General features: G+C 39.4%; 1 protein-coding gene across 3 annotated transcripts in view; it reads left to right on the top strand.

The window, feature by feature from the left end:
* Positions 1–12,422, top strand: part of bsna (bassoon presynaptic cytomatrix protein a) — a 117,906-nt gene extending 105,484 nt beyond the window's left edge. For all 3 annotated transcript variants that reach the window (XM_042221041.1, XM_042221039.1, XM_042221040.1), the window contains 6 exons: positions 843–936; positions 2,716–2,847; positions 3,066–3,121; positions 4,134–4,263; positions 4,489–4,582; positions 9,331–12,422. In XM_042221041.1, the coding sequence (XP_042076975.1) occupies positions 843–936; positions 2,716–2,847; positions 3,066–3,106 (267 nt within the window). In that variant the 3' untranslated portion in view covers positions 3,107–3,121; positions 4,134–4,263; positions 4,489–4,582; positions 9,331–12,422. The remainder of the gene's footprint in view (positions 1–842; positions 937–2,715; positions 2,848–3,065; positions 3,122–4,133; positions 4,264–4,488; positions 4,583–9,330) is intronic.
* The last annotated feature ends 8,362 nt before the right edge of the window (positions 12,423–20,784 follow it).

The following is a 20,784-nucleotide window of genomic DNA, read 5'->3' as shown; positions in this document are numbered from 1 at the left end:
GGAGATGCTTTGACTTGGTCGTCTAGCCATCACATTTTCTCTCTTGTTAAATTCATTCAAATCCTTACTCTTGCCGTTTTTTCCTGCTTCTAACGCGTCAACTTTGAAGACAAAATGCTCACCTGCACCCTAATATTAACAAGTCCCATGATGAAGAGATAGTTATTAGTTATTAATTGGTCATAATGATCAGTGTGTAAGGGTGAGAAGTTAAAGAAAAAGCTCCAGTGTTTGGTTTTAGTCCATTTGTCCCCTTAAAAAAGGGACAGTTCAAATTAGTACAAAAGAGTTTTCTTTTCCCCCAGGAGGGCTCCAGGGACTTTAACAACCAATGTCAGGGTGCATTGACTCTGTAGATATGTTTTTTCACTTTTTTCTTCTTCTGGGTTTGTGAATCAACCCCACTTAACAGAAGAGATTCCATCTTTTTCAAGAGAAAACCCTCAGACTGACACTTCACAGTGTTGAAAGTCATCATTCAGTCAGTCATCATTCAGTGAGCTGTCACAATACAACACAATAAGGGAGCAGCTTTCTCTCCAGTCTTGCTTCTGTCTCTCCGTCTCTTATCTATCACTTCAGCTGTCTTCTTCTCTTTTTATCTCGTATTGTCTCACTCTTTCATTCAAGTTTTATTCGAGTAAACAGAACTAAATCCCACATTCCTCCAATTCCTGTCTGCCACCAGCGATGTGAATACATGGCAGACATTTTTCCCTGACTGTCTTCTACTTCCAACCTTTTTGCAGTGAAAAGAAGGTAAACATGGGATGTCAGTATTTCTAAATGGATGAACTTTGACCCTTTTCTCTCCCCCTCTCTCCATCTCTTTCTGCCTCCAGCCCAAGATCGACACACCTCCAGCAACAGCTATTGGAGCAAAAGCAGCACCTGTCTTGGCCTCAAAGACTGCCCAGCCCCCGCTCACAGGCATAGGTACTGTACACTCATCACACACACAAAACACACAGAATCCCAAAATTCCACAACTTGCCAACTGCTTCCCACTATGTCTGAATTATGTAACCACTGCGCACTCTTTCATCTAATCTGAGATTAATCTGCAGCTAATCCAACAGTGGAAAAACACACAGGAGGGCTTTCACTTCATGGCAGTAATTCCTCATGAATATGCCAAGTCACGACATAATGTGTTAGTTAGGTAATAGTATAGTAGTATATTTGTGTTAATCTTCATCTCGCAAAATAATATCTGCTTTTTTACCCCTTTCTAACATTTTTAGTAACTTTCTATTAAAATGAATCAATACTGAATCGATCATTAGTTTGAGGTCGCTGCCCTTAAAACTTGGTTACAGACAGTTGTTTTCCTTCTGTCTTTATACTGAAGAGAGGATGACCTTAAAGGGAGAGCAGCTAATCTAACTTGTTTCATACATGGATAAATCGAGGGACATGAAAGATTTTTAAAAAACATTCTTCATTTTTAATCATTAATTTTTAGTCCAATCATTTGAATCTAATTTCTCAACTTTAAATTCAGAAAATTCACATTTTTCTTTTTTAGAAATAACCTTACAAAACATTATAATGAAGTGGTGATGGACAGCTTAACAGATGAGCTGATACTGGAGTCATGTTTGCTGATGACACTGTGATTTGTAGTGAGAGTAGGGAGCAGGAAGAAGAGTGTGTAGAGGTGGAGGCGCACACTGTAGAGGAGACTGGAAGCCAGAAGAAGCAAGACACAATATAGGGTTGTGATGTGAAGATTCCAGGAGTAGAGGTAGTGAAGGTGAAAGAGTTTAAATACCTGGGGTCAACCAGCCAAAGTAATAGAAAGTGGGTGGAGCCACTATGACCTGCTATGATTTGTGGTTTGGAGACAGTAGCTTGGATACAAAGACAGGAGGCCGAGTTCGAGTGGCCGATCTGAATATGCTAAGATTTTCATTGGGACTAATCAGGAGGGACAAGTACATCAGAGGGACAGCTCAGGTTGAGCAAGATGGTTTGGACATGTGCAGAGGAGGGATAGTGGATATACGGGACGATCACGTAGAAGATTCATGGATGCAGAAAGGAAGGACATGTTGGTGTGAAAGAACAGTATGATAAGGATAGGGTGAGATGGAGGATAGGCTGATAATCCGCTGTGGTGACCCGTAAAAGGGAAACCGAAAGAAGAAGAATTAAAAATAGCACCTGGATTGGTGCTGTTTTGGGACAGAACATCAAAGGCTAATTAATATTTTAGTGAAATTGCCATTTTGTTGGAAAATCAATTATTTAAACATCTCAACGAATGAGTAGATAGAAGATCCAGCTGAAAATGGGATGAAGCAAATTTTTCTTAAGGAAGGAAATCAGCAAACAGGAAGCCTATGTAGGTCTATCCGAGGGGACCTAATGACCAAAGAACGGCTGCAGGCAAGCAAATAAATCAAATAAATCAGCAAACTTAAAGGGCAGAAAAAACTCAACAGGGCAACTGATGAGTGATGCAGTTCTTCTACTGCCCTGCCCTGCACTGCCCTAATTTTTAAAGCTCGGTAAATAGACACACAACTCCGGACACCAGATCCCATCATAAAATTCATATTTGCTAACAGGTGCCACCGAATATGAAATCTGGACAAATATAGATTCCTCCGCTACTCTCAGTCTTCTTCCGTATTTTCGTCTCTGGCCACGTTTCCTCTCCCACATCCCATCACCCTCTCCCTTTCTTCCACTCGCTGTATTTTTGTCCAGGCTCCAAAGCTGCTCCTAGACCTGGTGGTATTGGCAGTGCTGCAGCAGGTCAACCGGGCATGGAAGGAGAAGGCATGTTTTCCAAGATCCTGCCTGGAGGAGCCGCCGAGCAGGCTGGCAAACTGGGAGAAGGTAACGCCAATGAATCAGCAGAAAACAGAGAGAGCGCATTAAAAATAAAATTGATTGTAATCTAGTACTGAACTGATTACGATAAAAAGGATAATAAAGTATAAATAACTGTTAGAAAAAAGAAACTTTTTCAACTCAATTTTACTTTATTGCTCAATAACCCACAGAGAAATCTGCAACATTCATCTAACACCCCGTTTTTGTCCACTTTCCTCCAGCGATCTCTGGTTTTGGCAAGAAGTTCACCTCTTTCTTCTGAGGTGCTAAGATTAAGGTATTTTTTCCCCTTTTTTTGCTCCTATTCATTCCTACATGCTCTTTACAAAGACACGCATCCATAAGATACAGCAGATAATGTATAAAATATGTAAATAGTAGAATTTCTCTTTCATTTATTGTCCTGTCGCTGCACAGTTCATTTTATAAAAAGCACAGACAGAAAAAAAGAATAACAAAAATAGCACGCTTTTCTTGATTGTCATAGTACAACACAATCAGACAGCAGTTGTATTTTTGGTCAGTGATTCATGTACAAAGACCTGGAAAGATTTCTCCTTGTCTTCAGTGGACGAGTGCATCTCAGACATTAGGTATAAAAATAACTCTGCGAGATGCTGCTAGTTCAAAGTCTGGTGGGATTTTGACAGCTAGCTGGAGCATGTTATGTGTTGACTCTTGCAGGCTGTGGGGAGTGGGCGGCTTAAAATGGTTTTACACAGAACAGCCAGTGTGTTCATGAATCAGTGTGTGAGCAGTGTGTCTGTGTCTCAGTGTCATTGTGTTAGTGCTAATTTATATTTGGTCCTCTTGCTGCTCTGTGAAAGCAGGGTGAGAATTTAACAGTGACAATGACAGCTAATTGCTACTATGACCCACAGTTTGCATCACACAGGCTGTTTGTGTACGCAGCAGGTTATCAGCTGAATGTACATATGCTGCGCTCACTACAACCACCGGAGCTGTAGACTTGAGACAACTGATTTGGAAGAGATAGTATTTGTTTTAAAATGATTTCTTGACTTGAGACATGAAAGCAAATTCAAGTCATTTTGAATTTGCAGAACCATGATAAATAAATAAGACAGTGATGAGCAGGTTTTGTAAATACCTTTAATTGTATTTACTGGGCCTTTACACAAAAAGGATTTTTTTTAAAGGATGAATGTACTGCAGACATCGGTGCATAATTTCTCCTGCTGAAGGATTTGTAAGCTAATGTACTGCTTTTTGTAGCACTAGCAATTTGATATGCTGACTTTTCAAAGTGAATATTTGTGTGTTTGCAGGACTATTCAAACAGCCATGAGGCCTCATACCAGAAAAACCTGTTGCGTTCCCCCTGCTTTTATTTTACTAAAAGAGAGAGAGAAAGGAGAGAGAGAGAGCGGGGAACAGAGAGGAGAGCTGAGCAAACTGGTGAGTACTCAACACTCACAAAGCTTAAACTTTTTGCTGGTGTTTTCTGAAATTGCAGTGCATTTGACCTCTCTAACTCATGTTAACATTGTCTGATATTACAATTTATTTCATGATCTAAAACATGTAAGTGTGACAAATGTGCAAAGACTAAAAAAAAATCCCTGTACATACAATATAATGTACTTTGTAAGATGCCTAAAATACTCCTGCTTCCTCTTGCAGCCAACAAGGACTGAAATCCTCTGGATGCTTCATGTTACCAGCTTGTGCACGCACTGGAAGAGAGAATACACCACTCTCTCTGACAGGCCAGACAGTGAGTTACTTTTTACTTTACCTAACTGATCCATCAAGATCTTTTCATCCGTGGAAAGCCTCCCTGTAAAATGTTTCTTTTCAGATTCTCAAGTTCCTCAAGTGTTTTGTGGTATGTCAGTCACTGTTGTGATAATAACGATAATTATCACACACACACAAAAAGCAAAAATGTGTACATCTGTAAATTGTCGCGTCCATAATACAGCCTTTGTCATGTGGAGATTATCTGCGCGTTGTCTGTTTCTCAAAAAGCTTAAAACCAGTTGGTTTATTTTGGATTGCACCTTGAAAGCTGTCAGTTCTAAAACTGTTGCACTGATTTATGAAATGGCAACAAAACATCAAACTCCAAATAGGATCCAAATACGGTTGGCAGCTCATTTTGTTGCTCAATGAACCAAAGAGAGCTAAAGCTCCGAAATTTAGCTAAACCGTTATCAGTGTTTGTCTTTGATCAACGCTCAGTGTGAGACAGTGAGACTAATAAAATGAGATGTTTGCCTAAATACTTGATCTTTTTCCTTTGTTTTGATGACATTGCACAATGACTGCACGTCAGAATCTAAAAAAAGGCCAAGGTATATTTTGGGAGTTTTTTATATATACTTTGATGACAACATCACAAAAGTCAGAAGGTGCAACAACCTCACTACCTAAATATAAATCAATTATACCAATAGTTGTAAGTGAAAAAGTACTTAAAGTGTTTTAAACAGTAAGTATGTGTTGTGTATAAATTTCAGACATCTGTTTTTAGATCACATATTAATCACATTACTGAATAACTTTATACGACTGCACTATTCCAGCCAGAGTTACTGTCACAGTTCTGTTTGTTAGTCCACTGATGGAAACAATTTAGTTAAAAAAATATTAAAACTATATTAGAGGGATATTGTAGTTTTGGTTAAATAATGGCATCTTCTTTTTATGGCTTTTTTATATTGTAACCATACATTTCTCTCTAACTTTAACCATGTATTTATATGCAGAAACTTACATTACCAAATATAAAATCATAGGGTTAATTTAGGTAGACCACAAAGTCGAGTTACATGCTACAGTTGAAGTGTAAGTAGCTGATGGCTCGCCTGACCCGCTTTCACACATCCAGTGAGAGAATGTCACATAGAAATGCTTTATGAATTGATCTGCTCTGCTCAAAATTGCATGTCTACAAGCCACTTTGCAACCCACCTCCATCCCAGCTCCTCGTACCTTTCATAATCAAATAAGTACCGATCCAATTTTTTAAGTAAATATTTCTCACCAGATGTAGCAACTTGGGGTAATGGGCAGGCATTGATGTTGCTACTGTTGCTCAGGGTATGTGCAGTGTTGCATGTGTGCCATAAAAGATAATAAAATGAGCCTATAGATTGCATATACGTGTGAGACTTCTTGTGCATGCATGTGTTTCTAAGTGCTCTGCAGCCACACACCACATGACTAAATGCTGCAGAGGGAGTTCTATATGTCATTTACAGGTTCCTTTGTGAGTGCGCATGCGCCATTAGCGTGCTGCCTGCTGTAACCCCTAATTTCCCTCGGGATGAATAAAGTATTCTGATTCTGATTCTGATTCTGATTTTCTCCTGCTGTCAGACATTTTTTTGTCCCTTTTTTCTCTGTGCGTGCTCCCATTTTTGCTTTTCTTTTTACCAGATCTTTTCTTTTCTCTCCATCAACTGTAGAAGTCTCCTATTTCTTGTTCTGTTACTGCTCTGTCTAATTTCCAACACCCATGGAGAAATAATAATAATTGATTTCTTGTTTTTCTTTTCTCCCAGTTGTTGCTATCTAATCCTTGCATTTTTTTTTCTTTGCTATATGTCAAATGTACTTCCATAGCTGCCATTGACTCAAAAACTACTTAAATCCTATGTTACGATCTCATGACAAAACCATGTGCATTCATGTCTTGGTTAAACAGCTTCCAGTCTTCTGGAAAGAGCCTGGTTGCAGGGGTTTGCTCCCATTGAGCCACAAGAACACTAAATAGGTTGGCCACACTGATACTTGCTTGAGTCCGTGATAATCTTTCATTTCAGCCTAAACGTTCTTGATGATATAAACTATTTGTTTCCTACGAGCATGGAAGCATTTCTTTGTGGCCCTCTGGTTTGCCACGTTGACACAAGAAAGGGCCTTCCACTCACTTTCTCTTAAATATGATTTCTTTTTAACCTGAGTCTTCAAATTTCCCGATCTGAAATAATAAGGACTGAAGCGATCATCAACCAGTCAACAGACCAAAATAGAAATATGTGTGTAGATATCTTTGGCCACATAGTGTCCCCTCATCCCACAATATTTCTCTGTCTCCTCCCTCTGTCCAGTTACTCAGTCAGTGTGTCTTTGTGTGCTCGTACTAATACATCTTTGTGTGAGTCACTGTCCTTGTTTGTGTGTTCAAGTTGTGTACCAGCCCTTTGGGTGCCTGTGCTCACTGGAACAGATTAAGTCTGGCGCTGGGAAACATATAAATATATGGCACGCTGGAGCAGTTAATCTGGGTCAGGCACAGTGGAAAAGAAAACTGGAAGGCAGTAATTGTGCAAATATGCATTTGATACCATTTCTTTTTAGGGAAATACATTTTTATTGGTACTATCACTTACAAAAAGGAGCTCATGGATTGCATGAGTTCATTTTTTGCATTTTGCAAATAACACAAAACCTTTGTTGTTATGCTAATCTGATTTGCAGATGATGTAGATGCTCCAGTCATTATATTTTGGTAACATTACTTAAAAACCTGCCATGCTTGACACATCTTCTACAGAGGAAGCTGAATTTGGGGATGAGTGGGATGAGGTCACTGAGATAGTTAAACAGCCTCTTTTGGCCATACCTGTCAGATGGATGACTTTCCACCTGAGTTCCTTAAGGTTCTGGATGTTGTTGATTGACATGCTTCTGCAACACTCAATTGAGGTCTGGGCTGTTGCCTCTCGTTTGGCAGATTGTGGTGGGAATCTAAATAGAGGGATCCCCTTTTCAAGAAGGGGATCCCTCTATTTAGAGAGGGCTCACACTCTTCTGCCTCTTTGGAAAAACCTTCAACAGGGTACTGAAGAGGAGAATCTGTCTGTTATTCAGACTTGGATTCAAGAGAAAACAATGCAGTTTTCTTTGTGGTCACAGGACACTGGACCAGCTAGTCATCCCCTAAGGATATTTAAGGGTGTGTGGGAGTTCGTCCAACTACCCTGCATGTGTTTTGTAGACCTAGGGAAGGCAATCAATCACATCTCTCGGGGGTTCATGTGGTGAGTGCTTCAGGAGTATGTGGTATCTGGCCTCTTTGGCCAGTAATAAGTCAAACCCATTCCCTTTGGGTTTTGGACTCTACCAGAAAATTTGTCGATGTAACCGAGTGACCTCCAGCTTGTGTTGGAGCGCTTTGCAGCTGAGTGCGAGAGTGAGAATTAGCACCTCGCTGTGGTTCTCAGGCTGAAAAGAGTGTAGTGCCCACCCCAGGTTAGGGGGAGTTGTTGCCCACAGTAGAAGGATCTCAGTGAGAGTGATAGATGGATTGGTGTGGTGTCTGCAGTGATGCAGATCTGTTGTGGGGAAGAGAGAGCTGAATGTGAAAGTGAAGCCGGTCGATCTATGCTAATACCCTCATCTACGGACACGAGCTGTCGGTCACCACCGTGAATACAAAAAGCAGAGATGTGTTTCCGCTAATGGGTGGCTGTGGTCTTTCTTAGCCAAAGGGGGAGAAGGTTGGCCATTCAGTCAACACTCAGAGTTGAGCCGCTAGTCCTCCACAGTGAAAAGAACCAGCTGAGGTGGCTTGAGCATCTGTGATGCTTATATCTTGTTTCCCTCTACTCCTCTCTCCTCTGAACATGCAAATGAGAAGGGATTGCCTGGAACATGCAGGTGTTTTGCATTTAATTGATTACATTGTGCTGCACATATAAACTGCAGTGTTTTGTCATTTGCTTTGACTTTTAAGGCTGAAGCAGGAAAGAGTTCTGAGTGAATGAAAACAGGATTTCTTGAGCAAGACTCAGCACTATTTCTTTTTTTCTCAATGAAAGACCTCAATCTCACAGGTGTGACGTAAATTTAATTGCAAAAGTGAAATGCATAGAAACTGTAAGCACGAATTGGTGAGAATGATGACTTTATTTAGCAAAATCACTGAGTATTAAATTATTGCTACAGTATTATTAGCTTTGTTCTGTCAGAATCCTCTGCTTCACTAATGTGCAGACATACAGTAAGGGAGCATGCTTACTATCCACTGTTATTATGTGCTTGTGTGTTTGTGTGCATCTGTTCAACAAGCAAGACCGGCAGTCTATTCCTTAGACTAACACTCCCTCTAGTGGACATCAGTACAAATGTGTAGACTAATTCCTTTAATGTCTGTGTGTCTTTAACATTTAAAAATGTATATCCACAGGGAAACACTATTCTGCTTTATCCTTGTCTATAGTTCACACAAAAGATCTGGACTCAATCCATTGTCCCCTCTGTGCCTTCTATGTCAAAAGGACAGCAGCTGTGATGTTGTTAATAGTGGTTATTGTGTACATATGTGAAAGAAAGAAGCTTTACAAGGTGAAGCAAAGTTACAGTGGGTTATATTGGTGCGGTAGCAAATGATGCACCACTGCTAATGCATCTAACAGTAGACTTTTATGAACATATACATACAGAGACACCAGACCAAACGGGGTGTGTTCTATATTTTGATAAAATTCCTTTTCTGTTTTTGTTTTTTTTTAGATAAAGTCCAAGCCAGGATCCATCTTCTGAAGGAGTCTCTTCATCCATCCGGAAGTCCCAGCCAAAGAAGCAGATGTGAATACTGCAGAGTCCTTGAACCAACCAACCCACAGTTCTTCCAAATCCAAAAGAGCAACTGGGAGCTAAAATTGGTCTTTGCTTTTGGTTTTCCTTGGAGATCTCCACAGCTGAGGGAGACACGTGGAACCAACTCAGGCCCTCCATGTAGATTTAACATCAGTGGACGGAAATATGGTTGGTGTATATGGGTGATGCAGTTCTGTTGTCATGGGCTGATGTTCATTCCCGCTAACAGCGTATAGGAAATGCTGGCTTTACCAAGCTGGTGGCATGCAGGAATCTTTGCATTCATAGTCCTTTGCTAAAACAAGGAAAAGTATCAACCAAACTCCCCTCTCTCCTCTTTTCCGTCTCTTTTCGAAGTAAAGAAAGCGTGGGGCAAACGGATTAAACCGTTGGAGAACTGCAGGTTTTTCTGGTACTAAAGACTTCTTGTTTGCTGACAAAATGAAGAAACAGAAACGTCTCTCTGAATGAATAAGACGATGACAATGACTTGGCCGACACAGAGGGAGCGTGTTGGCATGCATTTCTTTCCACGGTTTGCTCTGTTTTTATCTACATTCCAGATCGGAACAGTTCCCTCTTCCTCACCTCTCTGCATTTCTTGAATGCCGATTCTTCTTTCTTTCCAGTCCCCGTCAAACGATCCACGCCACGCCATGTCTTTAAAGAAGTGGATTTAAAAAAAAAAAAGAAAGAAAAAGAAAGGAAAATGTAGAAATTTGGAATGCATGGAACTTTATATCCAAGACCTTACACTGTTCATCGTTACTTAACAGAGGCCATAAAGACACTGGAAACACATCGACATAAACAGTAACGAAAAAGAGAGATTACTGAAGCAACACACAAGAATCCGGCCACGGGAATAAGAGGAGCATTTACTTTTATTGTGTTTTTGTTGTTGTTTGTTATGTTCGGTATGTAGAATGAAGCTATAAATGGTTGGATTATTTATTTATTTATTTTTTAACCAGCCATTGCAAAGCCATTAAGACAATATTAGCCTGCAGTGCTTGTGGCAATCTCTGCAAAATTTGTTTCTCGGATACTGCTCGTGTTGTCATAGGTGGTTGTCACTTTTGTTGATTTCTTTTGATTTATTTAGTTTTCTAATCTATTTTTTTTAATTTGCCTGGTTTTATGTTGCAGGTTACCAGTATCGCCTTAATCATTTTTACATGTTTTATTTTCAGGTAACAGTGGCATACTTTTTTATGATATCCTCTAAACACATCATCCGTCACATCCTTTGTTTTTTTTTATGTAGTAACATCAGCTGGAACACTGGCCACAGAGAGATTAATTTCTATTTTTTTAAATTGACATTGTTTTGATAATTTTTTGTGATATTATTTTTCATTTCTATTTTTCATTTTCTATTGGTTTTTTTTACCCCCTTCCATTTGATTTTTCCTGACTCTTTATTTATTGTGAATAATTATAAAAGCAATAGGGCAAGAGGCGATGAAGTAAAGAGCACAATCATGTGTCATTTCAAGAGTTGGTGGAATAGAAATGTGTTGCCTCCGTCTGTCTAACTTACCACCGATGTCTGACTTAAAAGTACCGCAAAATTCACTCTTTACACTGCTGTGCCAGAGAGCAGGAGTTTGCCTGATCACCACAAGTCCGCCCAGATCTTTCCCTCCGACCGGCAGTAACCTGTTTTGGAGTGTTACACTGCTACATAAGCCAGCTGGAGTCTGATCGAAAAGCACTGCAGGGCAGCACAGAGGCACTCGAAAAGCAGACCAGTCCACACACTGAGGCAGAGCTGAACTTGACGTCATTTCCCGTCGGGAGTCAGGGGAAGGGGGAGTTGTTTGTGCCCGAGGACGATTCTTCCGGCCACTTCAATGCTCCTTTTAGGGAGGCTGGAAAAGGCTCATCCGAGCTCTTCGCACTCAAGTTCTTGTCAGCATGCGCCTTCACTCTGTCAAATGTGCACATGAAAGCACACTCTAAATGGTGTCAAAAAGGGAAAAGAATTGTGACTGAAGAACCAGAAATTAACACACTTGGTTGTGTCACACAAAGTCACTTGCCTCCCCCCCCACCACCTTTAACTTTCTATCGTTGGTGGCATCGACAACTCTACCCCCCTCCCCCCAAAAAAACCCTCTCTCTGAGACTGCCAGCTGTCAAGGAATCTTCTCAGGTCAGTGTTCTCCCTGTTGTTGCTCCTGCAGTGTATTGTGGGGTCTGTGGTAAGGTACTCAAAATGTACTCTGTCAGGCCAATCATCGCGAGGCCCTCAGCAAAACTAAATGGAACCAACCAACTTCTGCTGTATATTGTCTGTGTGAACGCTCGCTGGGAACCTTCGCATGCGTCCCGGCGCAGAAAACCTCAGTCACCTCTATATCGTTCTGTTCCTAATGTTTGTACGTGTGTGCGGGTTCTGTATGCGTGTATTTAACAACCATCATCTAATGTGGAGGGGAAAGGAACACAAAAAAAACCCCTGGAAAAAAACAAGACAACCATGAGTTTAATCATGACAAATATGTTGGGCAGAAGAGGCGACCTCTCATCTCCAGTCGTTCTATGCAATGAATCATATTTGGAAAATCACGAAGAGGAAAAGGCAAGTGAAACACACAGATTGGGGGGGAAAGTCACACGTGTTTTTTTGCATATCACATTTGTTTTGATATCTGTGGTAGATTAATATAAGAGGATTCTGTGAATTTGTGTATGAAACTGGTTAATTGTAAAGGAAATCTGAAGATGGATCTTTCTTTTTTTTCATGTTAACCTAAATGTTTGGGGTACCTTTCTGCAACCAAAGATGTATTCATGGCAGCTGGGAAATTACACCTATGATTTGAACAAAATATGCTGCTTGATGAGTTAGATGCATCAGGCTGTTCTCTATCAAATGTTAGGCAAAGCTGATGAAGTGTGCAATTTCATATTTTTATACAAAGTGACTCTTCTTTTTTCCAGCCAATCAGTAGCTCACATAGAGAAGAGTCAAAACCTGCTTACCAATGAACACAAACCAAAAAAAAATAGCTGAAATGGAAGGAGAGAGCAGCAGGTGCAGATATTTGAAAACTATTTAGCAGGGACTCAAAAATCCCGGTTGTCATGAACGCATCCAAGCAATCCAGTTTCATAAAGGAAAAATAGAGAATTAACAGATTATAAGAGACAAATTATGATATACTTCAATATATTCCCTAAAATGGTAAGTGTCTGCTCAGGGGTAAAGAAGAAAAGGTCTCCCTTTTTTAATTTAATAACCAGACCCAGAATTCTTATTAGCTAGCTACCTAATGTGCAATTGTAGTTTTGTTTTTTTCAGATAATGAAGCACCAAAAATTAAAGGATATAGACATAGCAAGTTCAGATGTATAATTATTACAAAACCTATAGATTATATTTAACAAAAGAAACTGCTGTAGGCTATGAAGTTAAACACTATTCAAAGCAGAATTTAAGCAGTGAAACAGGGGAGTTTGCGTACGTGTGGGTGCGTGTGTGTGTGCGTGTGTGTGTGTATGTTTGGTTTGCACTGGTAGCAGCTTATTAGAGCAAGTTATAAAAGAATCTATTTATTGAAATCCAGATTTAAAGAGTTGGTTTATGCAGTATCAAAGTATCCCTTAACTATAAATACCTTTGAAGTCTTATTTGAGCAGGGCCTGACAAGAAGCTAGTATATGTATATATTGTTTTTATTTTCTGAAACATTTATCATTTATAGATGATTCGTCTATGTAAGAGTTTATTTTATCATACGGAGCGGGTATAGAAAGCGAGCTGGCATTAGGAAAAAGAGAGATTTAGGTTTAAAATTTATAGATATATCGATGAGAAACTGTGTTTGTACATAAGTCGCCTATATGTTTTTTCACCACAGTTCTTCAGCCTCATTCTAAGTTGCACATTAAGTGTGTGTAACCCAAACAGAAGAGATCACGGATACGCTGCCGTCGGATTGGTGACTTCACCAACAAAAGACAAGGCTTCAACAAACAATATGAGAGAGAGTTTAACGTTACCCAAGTTAATACCAACTTCCACTATTGTACAGTATGTCGTATGTTTTTGGAAGTTTGTTTAAAAAAAAAAAAAAGAAAAGAAAGAAAAAAATCCAATAAAATGTTGAATAAAACAATCCTCAATCACTTTTGCCTCAGGAAAGCACACATTAAAGGCAGCATCGCAACGGAGATGTTCAGAAGACAACAGATAATAATGGGTGTGTTTGTGCAGGCGCAGTGAAAGCAGATCGCTTACGACACCGGTGAAATCGTGGCTGCTGCCAGTCAGAGAGAGTCTGTAATATTTGGAGCACATAAATCCCAGGAACTGTGAAAACGTGTTCGTGGCGGTTTCTTTTTTTCTTTTTCTTTTCTTTTTTTGCTCCAACCGCTGAAGGTGACTTAAATATGCATAGCAGCAAGGGCTTTTATACTAATATACTGGTCATTGAAGAAAGCCATCCTGTTACTGCCCTCTAGCCAGTCGTGGTCTCTGTCTATACTCTGCGTGGTGTGCGTCTATAACCAGGAATGCAATGGACTTCTGTTCAGACCACAGCAATCACCAGTGGGCAAAAATAACCAAGCCACAGCTGGGTTTTTCAATGGCGTTTGAAGCACAAATGTAAACAATATTAGAGATACATAGAACTCTGAGGGGTTGTGTTCCAAATCGTGAATGAAATCTGCTGTAGGGACTTCCTCCAAACAGAAAAATCTGGAGTTTTCCCTCAATGCCAGGAGCAGGAATGTTATTTCAAATGACCGTTTGGAACAAAACTCTAGTAGTTGGATAGAGAACTCTGGCAGATTTACAGACGTGAAGCTAAACGAGAGGTTTCTTCCACCACATCTGCGACGTGTCTTTGAATCTGAAACGTCTCAGCAATAAAGCTGCATTTATGCACAGTCAGACAATCTGGACCTTTAACCCTTTGTGACATTGATCTGTATCTGAATTGGGCGTGAACGTGCCACAGAGTGCCACATAGAGTTATAAACACAGTGTCTCTGTTTGAGCTGTCTTTAAATGCAGCTTAAAATGCTTTTGGGAAATCCAGACTGTGTGTGCGTGTGCGTGCGTGCGTTCCCGCGGGTGTGTGCTCTCAACCAAAAAAAGGTAGCATGCAGTGCTTGTACAGAGCATAGTGTAGTAACAGTCACCACTGGTCTTGCTGTTGGTCATGAAGACAGTGAGCGTATAGTAGGACCCTAGATCGATTTTAAAACACAAATATATATATAAAATGTATAGTGTGTGTAAATGTCTCATGGGTGAGAGGCTGTAAAAGAAGCTAAATGCCGAAACAAATGAAACCACGAGAGAGTCCATCTTTCACTGTAAAACCATCAGGGATCATTTATTGTCACCTTTTACCTGTATGAATCATTAAAGTTTAAAAAAAAAGGACAAGTGCATGACCTGGACACCCGCCCTAACCCAACCCTACTACTCCCCCCCCACCCCCTTTTGACCACACAAACCCCTTCGACCTTTGACCTCCCACTTCACGGGTTGCCATGTCGTGTTTTTTTTCCAGTGTAAATATCACACGAGAGCCGGCTAGAGTCCGCTTCGAAACAGACACCAACAACATGTAAATGCCATGTAAATCTCAAACATACACACACACGCGCGCACGAGAGGCACGAGAGAGGCGTTTGCACACCAAAAACGGCAACACAAGCTGGAGCGTATGCAAGCCGGAAACTCCCTGCCCAGACTCGTGCTACTCGTGTATAAAAACAACGAGAGAACATAACGAACAAGATCAGATGTTGATTTGATCAATAAAACGACAAAATGCATCGTTGTGCGTATGTGGCTGGCTCGTGCGGACTGTTTAAAACTCATTTAAAAAAAAAAAAAGTTGTATTCGGATATGAGAAAAAATAAACATATTGGTCTGTGTAGAGTTTCTATACATGTCGTGTTTGTAAAATGAGAACATCCAAATCAAAAAAGGGAAAAATATCCTGGCTTCCATGTGACTTTTGGGGTGGGTGGGGGGGATTTTATGGAGATGGGGAGAGGGTGAAGCGGACATTGGAAATGTGTGTGTAAAAAAAACTAAAATAATTATAAAATAATGCAATTGAATGAAGTAAAAGGTTGAAAATAAAATACAGAAAAAGGTGGAGAGCCTAAAAATGAGTACAAAGTGTTCCATTCACTGTTGTAAGTGCAATGAGCTAAACTTCCTGTTTCCCCATTGTAAAACCTTGTGTATGTTTCCGTGTATTCCTCCTGTAAATGGGTGTAGTAGACCTGGTGCATCATGCCATGTAATGTGATGAATGACAAATTATGACCTTACAATACATTTCAATCAGGAAATATAAATAAAAAAAAACAAAAACAAATACATTAAAAATGTGTTTACGCTTTGTGTTTTTTAAAGCTGTTGCTTTTCTGTGTCTTTACTGAGCTGATCCATCGTTCATAACTTGGCACGGCAGTTGATCCCTGCTTTGAAGCATCATCTTCAATATTTGGAATATTTGGAGTATTACCATTTGTTTTTGGAATATGAACATGTGCATCCATGCAACCATGTGGGCACCTGCAGAGATTTTTCTTAAGCGCTGACAGCTACATCATTGAAGCAGGCTTCTAACGGCAGCTGTGGCATGCAGCTTGGACCTTAAAAATGCCGCTGATGTTCTCAAGATGCAAAATGATGCAATTCACTTCTGCAGGCCTGTTGATTTTCAGCTTAAACAGGAGACAAGTGAAGCCAGTCCCCAGGCCATTGTTTTCTAATAGCTTCATAAGAAGCGCTGACTCTGTCTCCCTCTGTGGCATCGTCAGCCTCCCTAAACACGCCGCACACACAAAAACCCTTTAAACCCAGTTTTGTTTAGTTTTTTTTATCATTTACTAACAGTGTGTACACACATAATTGATTTATGCATATTCTTATACCTCAATTTGTTTGTATTAAATAAAGTTTAGAGGTATTTCTCACTATGTGCACAATTAAATGGAGGCCGTGCTCGGAAAAATTTAAATGCAAGTCATTAAAAAGAAAAATGGAATGCTTCAATTGTCATGTTTGCACATGAGAGAAAATGGGCCTTATTCACTTATATTTGCATATAAATGTTCTCACTCTGCGCACAAAACACATATGCAAAATTCCCACTGGATTCATAAAATCTGCACAGTAGCCTGTTTAGTGCTCAACCACCATCAAATCATTTTCATTTCCTCTGAGATGCTCACTGCGACTCAAATTCATTTTAAAATTTACTTGTGTGGACATCCAGTAATAACGGTTACTTGGAATAATTTTTTATTCCAAGTAGCCTTTTCATTTTGTTTTGTTTTCTTTACAGTACGTGCACTTCTTTTTCATGATTTGTTTAAATCGTGTATGCCGTCTTTCCCCATTGTAGCCTCTCAACATCTCCTGTGATTGGCTCCACGCACAGCTGAATCACAGTCTTACATGTGTAGGATGTCATGACTGCTGTTAGAAGCCCACTGGAGTTAACGCTGTACTTGTCAGCGCTCAGAAAGTAGTGAAAATAATCCCCAGTTAAACACGCCCACTAGGAAGAGTCATCTTGTATTGTGCTGCAGGGAGCAAGGAAACATGCCTGCGCAAAAATGTCATTTATAAACTAACTTCTTTTTTTGTAACCGTCTGACTTTTAAACAAATGTACTTGTTTGCAACCACGCAGGTTCTCTTCGCACAATATCATCTTTACTTTTGAGAACGATGCTATATCCATCATTGATAGTACGGTAATACAGCTGGATCACACAGTCTTACATGAGTAGGTTGTCACAACTGAGTTAGAAGCCCACTGCAGTTAAATATGCACCCACTAGTAAGCATCATGTGTCCGGGGATGCTACAGGAGTGCAAAGTCAGTCCTTACTCATGCATGTTTCAAAAAAAAAAAAAAAGAAAAAGAAAAAGAAGAAGAAGGGAAGGGTCCCAAAGCTGACATTAGGATTTTATTAGTAGACATTTTCCCCATTCATAGAATCTAACAAGCTGTCCACAGTATGGATACAACCCCTTACAGACCCCTCCCAACTTCAAAATAAAACTTCTGGTTGTCACCAAAAACTGTTTAAATACTATAAAAATAAAATCAATTGCACAAATATGCCATTTTGCTTGCGATTACTTCTGTGCAACACTTTTACACATATATTACATCGACAACCACATGACACAATCGAAGAGAAACAAAATTCAACAGAAAACATTTTCCTTAATAGAAAGAACCAACAATCAAAGCAACATAAAATCCTAGAATTAGTTAAATAACGTTTATTAGTTGTATAACTGGTAGAGCTTGATGAGCACTGATGAACGTGACGGTTACATGTGTTTAGTTTTCGCCAGTTAGTAGTTTACCGTAAAAAATTACCAAGATCATTGTGTCTGTTTGGATTCATGTACAGCTGCAGAATTTGGTGAGTGCTTGACTTTAGCCTTCTGTGATGGCGCACTGGGAGTAGTGTTTGTGCAATAAGCTTTTTAATAACACAAAACAAAAAAGGTTGTTTTTAAATGAATGTAAAGTTCTGGATTGTACTGGTGAATTTAACCCAACATGTCCTGAATATGTTACAGATACTGTACTGGCAAGTAAATCAGACAGATGTAACAGCCACAGTCAAAGGTTCAGTGTTCAGCTGGTGAATGTTTGCTTCAAGCCCCGATTAGGCGCTCTGCTCTTTCCTAAGCAAAACATTAAGAAACGATTTTGCTACAAAAGAGAAAAAAAACCAACTCATTCATAAAACACCATAAATAACACACAAGTTAAAAATGGAAAACAGACAAGCTCGGGCACTAAGCATGACACGGTAATCCATTTTTGAAAAAAAAAAAAAAAAAAAAAAAAATAATACAAATAAAAGTCAAATTGAAGATGTGACAACACGGCTACCTGTAGTGACAAGTAGTACAAATAGGTTTCAAATTATCTGGAATGTATTAAACTAAGGCTGCAAAGTCAATATATAAAAAGGTACATCTCACTACTCAAAAGTGAAGGTGTGTGTGTGCGTGCGTTCAATGTGTCGCTGCGGGTGGAGGGGGGGGAAATGTTAAGCTGTGGTACAATAACAGACACGTGCAAAAGTTGCATAGGGTCGGTGCTGCAAGCTAAATATTCATGTGAAAATGTGATTTTTAATACAGAAACAAAACGAAATGTGATTAAAAATTAGATGCGTGCCATAACGTACTGAGCAGGGATAGACTTCAGCAGAACACATCTGTCAAACAAAATTAGGCGCGTGTGTTACGATGTTAAGTTAGTACGCACATGTGAGAGCTGTAACCTGTTTGTTCTACATTTCTCACTCGATCAAAACCGCAGGGTGACTCGAGCTCTGCCTAAGTGCTTTAATCGAAAGCATTACAATGTTTAAAAACTTTAACCTTTTAATAAAACCTCAGCATAGCAACAAAAATTTAAATTTTAAAAAAAAAAAAAAAAAAAAAAAAAAAAAAAAAAAAAAAAAAGATGGATTTCATCCCAGTATTCATTTACCAACATGTCTGTATCCTAGAATCTGAAGGGAAATGTGAGTCCTGCTCAGTGACGATGCATTAAAATAATAATGAATGGGTTAAATGTAGAGTCACACTGTTGTTGAGCTCAACACAAATCAAAGGGAAACTGCACAACAGTGGACCTCATCTCGAGTTACCAATTTCTGGGACCCTGTTGGGACACTACCAACAATCCAAAACGTCTACAGTCTTTTTTTGTGTGTGCCAACATTCATTAGAGAAGTTCCGGCTTTTTTTTTTTCCCCCCCTCCTCTCCTTCTTCACTTTAAGAAATAGTGTTTCTGCTTGGCACATAAGTGTAAGAAGCAGCCTGCACAGACACAAAAGACTACAATCATCACTGTATCGTTTCTGCTTGTTTTGTTGTCCTATTATACGAGTCGACGCCAAGTTAATCTGCGGTCCGTTAACTTTTCTGTAGTCGCCATTTTTCTCCAGTTTTTCCCGTTCATGTCTGCTTATGTCACTTTGTCCATGAATCCATCCACCCAATCCTGCCACAGAAAACACAGTTATCTAGAGCTGCATTTGATACTCGGATTACACCGACAAGTTTCTTCTATGACGATAGTGAGATTTATAACAATCCAGTTCCTTTAGGCTCATATTTTCTAATTCATATCCGCACAGAAAAAACACCCTCTCCTGTTAATATGGCTTTTAGGTGCTTGTACGCATTTATACACGGGTTCACACAATAGATGAGCATATACCATCACTGTAATATTTACTTCTAGTCTTTTTGGACTCCTCTTAAGTTCACTAGTTAAAAGAATGAAAAAAAAACAAAAAAAAAACGACTGAACAACAGTTTCATTCACAAGCAGCTGCAGATCAACACCCTTATCCTCTAAAGTCACATGTTAAACTGGGAAAATGCAACCAATATGTACTGCTAAGCCCTGTCTTGTAACCTGCCAGGGGTAAATGCAAACTTCAAATGTCAACATCTTAAAAACTTAAAAGCAAGATGCAGAAATCAGACGATGGAATACTTGCACCTGTGTGAAACCAAATCACGCATCAGCCGGGTATTCAGCTATTTCCATGAATATCTAAACTATTTGTTGCTTTTGTTTTCCTGATTCCAATTCTGTTTTTGTTGTCAGGGAAATGTATGCTTTATAGTATTTATCTTTACTCATTTTAATATTTTTAATCAAACTTTACTAAATTATTGGAGACTATCAGCAGATACTAATCATTTTCAGGATAAGACATGGACAGTAATGAAGTCTTAACAGCATTTGATTTGTTTTGACCAACATAATGATCACTCATAACTTATTTGCTGCTCAAAGAGTAGTATATAACTAATGTATTCTGAGTGTTTAAATCTTTAAAATTTTGCAGAATATTAAAAAAAAAGAAAAGAAAAGAAAAAGAGAGAAAATAAAAAAACAAAACATCCCCGAAGTCCATCTTCAATTCAAAGAGCATCGGTGTTCGTCTGCATCCATCGTTGTGATTGTAAGGTCCTGGTCATCGTTTTTACTTTACTCATTTGTGACATGTGAATGTTTTTAAAATGCTGCCATCAAGAGTCTTGGCGGGCAGATCCTCGGAGCACAGAGTTCAATAGCAAAGATGTTAAACATTCAGAACGGACCTGTGAGGTTTTTGAGTTGTTACCAACTCTCTGCCAGAGGGATTGACCTGGAATTAAATGGCCATTGTGCTCTAAAGTGTGCTTCAGCAGGGAAACAGGAGATGTTAGTCGATGATGGAGAGTAAGACTTGGAAATAATATAACAACTTCTCTTAAGTGTGTGTGTGTGTGTGTGTGTGTGTGTGTGTGTGTGTGTGTGTGTGTGTGTGTGTGTGTG

The sequence above is a fragment of the Haplochromis burtoni genome, unplaced genomic scaffold (assembly GCF_018398535.1).
Source record: "Haplochromis burtoni strain Fernald_Lab_line unplaced genomic scaffold, NCSU_Asbu1 Contig_60, whole genome shotgun sequence".
In the NCBI taxonomy this organism is placed as follows: Eukaryota; Metazoa; Chordata; class Actinopteri; order Cichliformes; family Cichlidae; genus Haplochromis; species Haplochromis burtoni.
The sequence above is the reverse complement of the archived record's forward strand: the minus strand, read 5'-3'. Positions and strand labels throughout refer to the sequence as shown.